Source organism: Branchiostoma floridae, chromosome 9 (assembly GCF_000003815.2).
Source record: "Branchiostoma floridae strain S238N-H82 chromosome 9, Bfl_VNyyK, whole genome shotgun sequence".
In the NCBI taxonomy this organism is placed as follows: Eukaryota; Metazoa; Chordata; class Leptocardii; order Amphioxiformes; family Branchiostomatidae; genus Branchiostoma; species Branchiostoma floridae.
Window position 1 is genome coordinate 1,205,432 of NC_049987.1, and position 10,376 is coordinate 1,215,807.

Sequence of the window (10,376 nt, forward strand, 5' to 3'; positions counted from 1 at the left end):
ACGTAAAGATGGATGGATGGATGCTTGCCTCCAAAGACCTTAACATTTCACCTTACGATCTATTCCCCATGGTAATAGAGCTGTGAGATTACTTGTGACAATATTACATAAAACTACATTGAACGTTACTTATTATTATATATACCTTATACCTTAATCTCCGTGTTTGGTATGATGATACCGACTGCGCCAGGTGCGAACTCGTCTTCCATACAGAGGTGTGTGACAGGGCTAGTCTCGGTTAGTCCGTATCCTGTTAGTGAACAAAATATACATTTCAGCAAACATGCATCTTAATGATATCTGTGACATCACGAATTATATAGTTAAAAACGTATTTAAAATGAAAGAACGTGCCCTATTGTAAAGTTTATTTGAACATTCGTGCCTGAACGCTAACTGCACTTACGTACATTTTTAAGCATAAAAGGCTAAAATGTGACAATGGGGAATAACTAACACTATTTTTCGAATACTAGAGTAAAGATGTTTAGACATGTTTGGTTTGGCTTGGGTTCTTTAAGCAGAAGAAGCCGAAAAGACGAAATATTGCTTGTGTAAAATGTATTGTTACATCACGGTGACTTATTTCAACAGTGAAAATGCATTTTTTTTTTGTTCGTCGCGTTTAACTTAAATTAAGCACTAAGAAGTACAATTTCTTTCGTCACTCTTGTTGTATTCAGGACCAAGGAGTACATTCTATACTTGACTGTATGTCTAGGTATATGTAGAACAATGTTGGTGTACCGCTCTTGGTTGGATTATTGGTTGGTTATTGAAATACACGTTGTTTTGTGATACCTTGTCTGAGAGATTGAGGATTCAGTCTGTCCCTCAGAGCCATGGTGAGGTTTCTGCCCATCGGTGCTGCAGCGCACATCAGATCCTTCACATGAGACAGGTCGTACTGGTCCACTAGCGGGTGTTTGGACAGGAACAGGGCTATAGGAGGAACCATCATCACCCGGGTTACCTGTGTTTAGCACAGAAGGAGCTTGTTAAAGACGTTCAAGAAATCACGTTAGTTCATCTGCTTTAGTACATGGTGTTATAGAAAAATGGTTCAATCAAAGCTAAACTATTGGGGGTCAAAAAGTACTCGCGCAAACTTTTGTGCTCTTAAACGTATAACTGCCGAACAACGTGACCTATACTTTTGGGCCTTTTTCTAAAATCTACTTGGAAATAATTTAGAATTATGAATTGAGCTCATGAATTTGTGTTGCCGTGGAAACAGGCTTCTTAAAGTAATATCAACATAATTCACTAATTTCGCACCATATGCAATCACTGTGCACATTTTAAATATCAAGAGTTAAATTTGACGGCATTTTGGGTATGAGGGAAATTAAGAGGGTTCAATTAATTACCATTATGCGTGATCTGAAATTACGGAATATAAATCTCCACGTATTTTGTGTCACTTTCAGAAGAAACGTCACAGTTTCTGTAAGATTAAATAGGAAATCACCTTGTAATCTTGAATAACGCGCAGGTACAGCTCAGGCTCAAACCGTGGAATGGTGACGATCTTGACTCCCTGACGGAGACAGTTGGACAGCACGGCTACCATCCCGTAGATGTGGAAGAACGGTAACTGTGCGATCAGGCAGTCCTCCTGGCGGTTAAATTCTAGCATCCCCTTGTGTCTGTCATAAAAGATTGACAACAAGATTCATTTAAATGCAAGGACGAAAAACCAGTAACAAACGCAATGTTCAACTTTTGGCTTTAGTCCCAAACATGTGACAAAATACTTAAGAGACAGGTTATGATGTAGGTTGCTAGAGAAAAATTAACATATGACGGCCGAAGTTGTTTATTATACCCCAGGAAAAGACGCAGTGATACCAATGGGGCATAATACCCTTCTAAAGGTATGAAAAGTATAAAAGTTAGGCCTAACAAAATGTGTTTTATCTAAAATAACAGCCCTACAAAATGTGGTCGTTCGGTACGATGGTGTTGGATATTGTGCTTGAACAAATTGATCATGAGAAAAAGCTACTTAAAATCATTTTTTTCTTTATTGCTTCGTATCTGTTGTCATCGGTCAATCAATAAAGATGTAGGGTTGGCAGTTTTTAACATTCAACCGAAAATATAACATTTTTAGGCTTTAGGATCAAGTGAGCAAATATGCTCAACGCTATAGGTATCTATCACATAGGGACTTTCAGAACATACATGATTTGTCTGAGATTGGCGACGATGTTGTTATTGGTTAGAACCACTCCTTTTGGTAAGCCCGTGGTACCGCTGGAGTACGGCAGTACCGCCACGTCCTCTGTCACGTTCACGGGCACGGCTGCAGGAAAGGTCGAGCCGTCACCTTCAAGAAGTTCGGAGAAGGATCGGCATTCTGGTACGTCACTTCCAATAACGAAGATCTCCTAAGTCAAAAATGCACAAAAAATGTTTTTGTCAGCACGATACTCTGTCAACACGATAATCAGTTTTCTTGACAGTAATGTTTGGAACTCATGGGTATTTTTTTTTTGGGGGGGGGGGGGGTACAGTTCTTTAAACCGTCACCAATAATTGAAATCTCCTGATTATGTTTAGCCATAGCTTTAAAATGTTATACCCACTTTCCACTAGGACTGCGCTTTTGCCGTGCTCTCTATGCGACCTAACATTTGACATATTGCTTAATGAATTCTATAGAAAAGAAACGCATTTTTTTACACTTTGTGTGTTTTGTTGTCTCTCAGTCATACTTTTACATGCAGTATGTTATACCCAGTATAAAATAAAAAGTTACAGATATCCTATTTAGGTCGCAGTGTGAGCGTACATTGATCAACGTCTAGTGGAAACGGGGCCTTACCGACAGCGCCTTTTGCTGCACGGGTTCTTATTCATTGCTACTCAACCCTAGCGTACGGCAAATGTTACATGATCATATACATAAATAGAGACCTTTCTTTTTTTTTTCCAATTTACTGTTAGATTTTAAATTATATTTCATAGTAAACACAAGAAACGGCAAGGGCCTTTACATAGCTGGTGTGTTAACACGTCAAGCTGGTGTGTTACGCCGAACGGCGGTTATACCGGCTATATAGATACAGATACAGATGCATAGGTGCATGTGATAAATACTCACTTTTACGTTTGGATATTTGCATTTTGCTGCTTTCACAGTTTCAGCCACTTCCGGTACTGTGATGACGTAATTTGCATTGGAATGTCGTAACTGGTGTGCCAGCTCATCTACCGAGAATGTCAGAAAATAATGATCGAATAAATTGGAGAGAAAAATCGCAATAATTGTCTTTTTGTATTTCAAAATCAGCTTTACGGGACACCATATGGGTATGGGTATATGTAGGATTTTTGGCCGCTAAACAAAAACACCAGAGAGAGTAAACGAGTGAATGTAAGTAAGTGGATACATGCATGAGTTCTATCATTATCATATTAGAACTGACAGTGGTTGAAATGGTGAGTCAATGAGTAAAGTAAATGCATTCGTCGTTGAGTGAATGAGCAAGTGAACAAATGGATGAAAAGATTATTATTGAATGAAAGAGTTGTTAGATGAATGCATCATTGCAAACATAAATAGATGGTTGGTTTCCTCAATAAATGACTGAATTAGAGAGTAAGCAATTTTTATCCATTAAGGATTAGAATGGGCAATATCATTAATAAATCTAATATAGTATTAATAATGAAGGAATGAAGACCTTTACTGTACAAACATACCCACTGGGTTCAGTGAAGGTCGCAACAAAAGATACATGAAATATATACAATGAATCCTATTCTACTACGTGAATTCGACTTATTCTCCTCTCTTTGTGATATTGAAAATGTAGGAACAGATATGCTTTATAAGTAAAGGTTTGTCTAAATTCATAAGGGACATTAATTTGTCTATATTGATTAGTTGTATGAAGTGGGGGAACATGGATTCTATCATTCTATAGAGTTCAGCTCTCTCTTGTACAAACTACATTCCACTAAAAAACAATGTAATACAAACCTGCTGTGTACGTTGGATTTGCAGTCGTAACTACACCACCCACTGATGTAGCCCCGAAGAACGCGATGGCGTATTCTGGCACGTTCGGACTGAAGACAGCCAACACGTCATGCTGTTGGAATCCCAACCGCGTGAGGGCGCTGCCGAAGCGTCTAATCAAGTCTTGCAGCTGTAGATAGGTGTAACTCTCCCCGGTAACACCGTTTATCTGTAAAACAGCAAGGTAATGATTAAGCATTCTGTTTGCGTAACTCAGCTGTCTATTTGTTTTTTCAGAGTACTGAGCTGTCTTATCTATCGCCCCATGCGTAATCCTTTGTACAATCTGGGAGCTACGTCTAGTGAGTTACGCTGCGTAGCAGTTATGCCAATTAAATACCAAATAGAGATTCGAATGTATAATGTAGAACTAAATAGTGTTATTGGTCTGTGGCCGGAAGGTAATATTCGACGACAGACCTCTAGTTTTTTCAATGCAAAACCCGTTTGCATCTGTATCAGTATGTTCCCGTTATCGCATTCGTATGTTTAACCTTTATTCCCACAATCATACGGTACAAGGATGCCGTGGGTGTTAGTAAATGGAACGTTACTGTACGATACGTTGTTATACGATATTTTCAATAGTATTTTAGAGTTTCAATAAAGATGGCACACTGTTTTAGTTACTGGGTAAAACAACATTCCGATTTTTATCAGTTGCTTGTATGAAAGTCGCTGCTAACTTGTGTTAGATTTTGTAATGCATCATCCCTCAGAACAAGCCTGCAGATTTATGTAGTTCCAGGGATAGATTTTGTTAATCCTTCCTTTATATTGGTGCCTATGAACAAAACGAAAAAAAAATCGCTTTTAGTTTAATGCCCAGTTTTGCGTTAATTCCTGCGTTATGAAGTGACTTTTTGTGTGTGAGAATGTTGTGATTTAAATCAAACCGTATATTTGTATGGCATATGGATACGGTAAGGGGGCATTTTATCATCGATATAACTACACCGAAGGTATCTAGGCTGAAACCCGTACTTGTAGTCTGTTCAAATAACAAAAGGCCAACAAAACAATGTCAGCCATTAAAGAATTAACCGTATTATACTGTACATAATTGATATGTGCCGTTGAATACTTACGATTGCGACATCGTTCCCATAGTCATCAAAGTGTTGTGTGACGTACTGAGTCAAGGTCTCGTTCCCAGGAATGTTAACGTCTGGAAACCTGCTCTTCAGTATGCCAGGATTTTCAACACTTGAGAAAGATCGGTACCTCAAAAAGAAAATATAATATTCGATTTATAAAAATCCTTATTAAAGATAATATCCATCTAGCTGGGACCTTCTACCTTGGCTTCTTAAAATGACCTTGTTCAGTCAAGTTTGACCTGAAGCCCGGGATTTTCAAAATGGCGGCTGTGTGATTGATTGCAAAGTCTATTGATGTTGCTACTGTTATGTTTACGCAGTGAACCGTGGATATTGGCGTGAAGGCCTGGCCTTGCCTACAATGAAATATGATATTCTCAAAGGCTGTTTATACAATGTGTAACAGTGCTGCTACCGCGTTTAGCTTTCGGTAAAATGGGCAGTATGTTTTGCTTCCATCCCTCTGAGTCTCTACTGTCATTGTGGATTTATCGTATTTTCGTAAGGTGTGTCCTCTACGTGTAAACAGTTCTCGAGATTTTCACAGTAAGCCAGTCATTTTAAGAGCACAAACACCCCATCCTAGCATACACCATATTTTAGCTCTTACATAGAAGTTTCACAAACAGCAAATAAAACTTACCATGTGGTAGTGACATGCTTGACCTCAGCATAATGCGGTGTCTTTGAAACTAACGTCCTTGAGCTCTTAAGATTTGTGCTCAAAGCGCTGCTTCTTAAGGCTTGAAGACGGCGAACACAAGACGTTGCAGGCCTCCAATGCCTTAAGAGTAAAGGGTGCATTATTTTGCAACAAAACGACTATGTACAACGGGTAGGGAAGTATCGGAACAGCTGCGTCCGCGGGTCTTCTTCTTGTACGTGCTGCTATGCAGAAGCGTGTGTTCTCAGGAAACAAAAGACGGAAGGTCAAACAAACAAAGGCCCTGGCTGTCTATTATGTAAGCGGCGACCTATATTTCACTTCCGGGTTAGGGTGAGGTGCTGATATACCAAGCACTGTTTGGACTTTGAAAATGCGAAATGGAGGATGATTTTGTTGCATTTTCTGCTTGGCATGGTGTCTTGATACTGTAGTGAGCAAGGCCCTTTGGAAAACAGTAGTAGGCAAAAGTACGAAAATGAACCAAATGCACCTGTGATGTCAAAGCGCTGGTCGTGCTTAGTGACCTTGACCTAACCCGAGGTCACCAATACATATGGTCTCAAAGTAAGAGTAAAGTAACGGTAGTGCATAACACTTATTTATAAACAAATACGAGGTTTGACTTCTGTGGTTACTTAACGTAGTCTTTTGGTGCTCTCTTATATGGCAAAAGCCTGTTTTAACTGTTTGAAAGATCTTCCATGGTAAAAGCCTGTTAAACTGTTTGAATGATATTTTTTTTTAATTTCAGCCTCGTAGTAATATTATCATGAAAGAAACAAGATATAACACAAACACAACTCATCAACTCAGTATCTTTTATGTCAAATTTATAACGCAGATTAGAATATTAAGCCATCAAAAATTAGATATCTTGTTTTGGCATCCGTCTGTCTCTAGATATCTTATATCTTAATATCCTAATAAATGGATATCTAAACACTGTTTAGCAAAATGTAAATATAGGGGTCATTTCATGTAAGGTGTTAACAGTTTGCGTCATTAATTAGAACAAAAAATCTCAACACTGCACGAAAACCCTAATTTCCTTGTGTTTCAATGGACAGGCGGAACTATCTCCACCACTGTAAACCGGTGTGACAGCGATCTCCCCCCCCCCGTGATCTCGCCCCCACCCCGAGGGGCGAGATCACTAGTGTTTCCGCCCCCCTTTATCGCCCCCCTTAATCGTTTTCGCCCCCTTCATACCCACCAGTGTTTTCGTCCCCCTTAAGAACATTGCTTCTCGGAGGGTTCTCAAGAGCAACTGGCTACTACATATCAGGCTCGCTACCTGGTACTATACTACACCTGGGGAGTAACGTATATGGTGTGTTACCTGGCACCTATATGGCACCTTATTACCTGAAGATGTTATACCTCGAAAGTCGATACTATATGGTTCGATGCAAACAAGCCATTGACATGAAAAAGACACTTTTTTTAGAAAAAAAGACAGAGCTATCGCGAACGTATAAATCAACACCATCTACGGTACGGAATAAGTCAGCTGCATGTTTTTAATTTGTCACAGTATTTTCTATCTTGTGCAGGAAACATTTCCAAAGCACTAACAAAAACACAAGTGAATAATAGTTTCTCATTATAAACACTAACTACGCGCAAGTTCATATACCTGTACGTTGCGAAATGCTACAAAAACACTGGTAAAGTACCAGTTTTTAAGAAACACTGGTAAAACAGCTGATAGAGTTTCTAAATACTAGAAAAACAGTCATATTGGAGGTGAAGATACCCATAGGCTAGGTGCATATAACAAAATGTGCGATATTCTAATGAATAGCTTATCTACATAACTAATAAAGACATTTCATCCTTTTTTGTGGTCAATTTATGGTAGAGGCTTCATATTGGAGATATATACATGTAGGTTGCTTGAGGACAGGTGAATACAATGAAAGACATCTTATGTCGAGACTCAAGTATATGCAATAATGGGAATACAAGGACCCAAACCTCCTTGTCCGAAACAACTTCAACTGTCTTATCAACATGTAATTACGTTAATATTAATACTATGGATTGAGTTATTTATCAGACTTGTGTACTTATATTATTCTGAAACTGCATTTTGTGATTTATACCAATCAACTTCTAAAATGTTATGTAAACCCTTTTTTTTGGGGGGGGGGGCGAAATCGCTAAAGGGGGCGAGATAGGGGGCGAGATCACTAGCCGGGGAGGGCGAGATCGCCAGTAAAAACGATAAATATAAAAATGTAGCAAAAGGGCCCAAACAGCACTTTGTTTACAAGTTTGTTAAGTAGTAAGATAACGCACGAAAAAAACCGAATAGGCACCAAGCAATGAATCTTTTCTAAGTACAATATTAGACACGCCTGACTTCTCATATATAGTGCAGATAATGTACCTATATTTTGGGCACATAGCCAAAAGGTTTTAAAGCTAAGGGCACAACCCGACGTACGTTCAAATACGTGCTGTCTACGTGCCAAAACGCGGGCTATCTTTTTGGGAACCGTAAGTGGTAAGTACCGCCTCCGTACGAACACGTAGGGAATCCGTCGGATTTTGGGGCACGCAGATGTGCAGTAGAACTTTACGTGGAGGTAAAATTTTGTGTGCCATCTGGCTGAGGATTCGCCCCCCGTAATATAATAAGTGCCGGTACGGGCGACGCGCCTGTCCTGTACAGCCTGATCGTTTTCAGAAATACGTGGCGGACGTGGCCTCAACGTACAGATAAATTACACGTACGGCGGGTTGTGCCCTTAGCTATATAAGGAACATTCTAGAAGTAAAAAGCTCCTGGTTTGGCCGTATCGAATCTATTACTGATTCGTGAGTGTTTCCTTAAATATGCTCCACAGATGGCACGAACGAAATGCAAGCGCTAAAAAAATGTCAAACTTCGGTGTTTTCACATTAGACTGACGGCCTTTTAAATTTCTTGTAGTAAACAAGGAAAAACCCTAATGCCAAAACAGCCAGTATTTATCGATGGAAGCTTCTTTGTCGTTATAGGTCTGCACATTTTTGCTTATAAAAAAGATGTGCTCTTGTGAGACTGGACCACTAAAGAAACCACATTGATAAAACTGATTTGTATGACAGGCTGAATAAAAGTTGTAAACGGGAACTCTGCGGCTCCGGCTGTTTTACTGAGGGGTGACTGCGGCGAGAAAGATAACGTGAAGGCTTCTACATATATGCTAATTATCCAGCTAAATGTAAATCACAAGAGGCATGGAGGTGCGGCGCTTATGATGTGTTTGCGGTTGAGCTGAATGTGAGTTATGATAGTGGATTTACATAGATACATTATAGCACATGACATGTTGTATCCCAAACTGTGTTCCACTAATGCCGCCCTGTTCTTGGCCAACTCACCCTGAGCCCGGGCACACGTAATTCCTACTTTAGACTAAATCCTCCATTCTTGTTCTATTGGGAAGTTGATTGTTTTGCTTCAAAATCAAACACTGATGCATTTATGCAACGTTCTATTTTTTAATCCTTAAATTATACCGTTAATAGAATCTTCATAATTTTTTCCCATTGCATAACCGCGTTAATGCTAGAAGAAGTTTGCTTACTCGATCACATCAAGTTGACTCGATGGATGACTTCTGCGTGCGCCTGGATTCTAGTCTATTTTCAATGGAAAAATCCCTTTCTGACGGTGACTGATATCCAGCCTACTGTTAAAGACTTAAGTCCATTTAAAGACTGGCATTAACGAGGATGAAAGAAGGTGTGGATTTCCTTCCGCTGTGATTTTACTATTTGTCAGTAATCAATTTACGGTGGGAGAGACTTGCAATTTGTCTTGTCTGCTATGGCAACGGCAGTACAAAACAAGACATCACATTTAAAAGACACTCTAATTGAATGATTACATCAAGACTTTTAGCATACCTTGTAAGGCGGCATTTTTATATTTCTACGTCGAGCTCCCAGCAACAAGGAACTTCTTTCCCTGGCAAATTATTCCGGCCCTTGCAGAAAAGCAAAACACTATTTGAAGCACCAAGTTATCCCCCAAATTGAATCAAAGATATATCCTTACTTTCTCATACTAATCTTGGCATTTTGTCCATTTCAATGTACCTGGCTGCTGCACTGTTCACCTGTTGCCTGCACAGTACGGTCCAAATGTCCGAGCAAGCAGAGCCGGTCCGGTCCCCTTTCATGCGCCCTCATAGTGGTCAAACCAGCGGGTCGCCGCCTCCTGTCCATCAGAATGGTTCCCGCTGGCGTGTCCACCATGGCAACGGCGCTTCTGACAAGTCGCAAGAAAGTAAGAAGAATAAATGGTGAAAGGAACCTAATTAAGTTGTATATACAGTCATCTTTGCATAGCAGCCACCTGGCCATTGCGGTCACTTTTTTTTCATTTGTCGGTCCATTGGATTTTTCTCATAAACCTAAGCATTAAGAAATAGTCTATAGTGGCCACCTGTCCAACGCGGCCACGGCCACAGGATTTCAGGTCCCGTAGATACAGAAACACTACCTATGCAACTAAATAAGAGAAGTATGTCTCCTTGGGCCTGCGTAGTTTGCGGGGATTTGGAGTTCCCGACCGGGTCAT

General features: G+C 39.9%; 1 protein-coding gene and 1 long non-coding RNA gene across 2 annotated transcripts in view; both read right to left on the reverse strand.

The window, feature by feature from the left end:
- LOC118422909 (4-coumarate--CoA ligase 1-like) overlaps positions 1-2,868 on the reverse strand; it is a 7,553-nt gene extending 4,685 nt beyond the window's left edge. Inside the window, exons 1-5 of the mRNA XM_035830756.1 lie at positions 2,834-2,868; positions 2,191-2,376; positions 1,475-1,652; positions 805-976; positions 153-253 (exon numbers count right to left, since the gene is read on the reverse strand). Of these exons, the coding sequence (XP_035686649.1) occupies positions 153-253; positions 805-976; positions 1,475-1,652; positions 2,191-2,376; positions 2,834-2,868 (672 nt within the window). The remainder of the gene's footprint in view (positions 1-152; positions 254-804; positions 977-1,474; positions 1,653-2,190; positions 2,377-2,833) is intronic.
- Positions 2,869-3,118: 250 nt separating this feature from the next.
- Positions 3,119-5,250, reverse strand: LOC118423148. The gene is made up of 3 exons (XR_004831995.1): positions 5,122-5,250; positions 3,995-4,202; positions 3,119-3,219 (listed from the first exon to the last, which is right to left on the reverse strand). It is a non-coding gene; the product is annotated as an uncharacterized LOC118423148 (long non-coding RNA).
- Between the last annotated feature and the right edge of the window lie 5,126 nt (positions 5,251-10,376).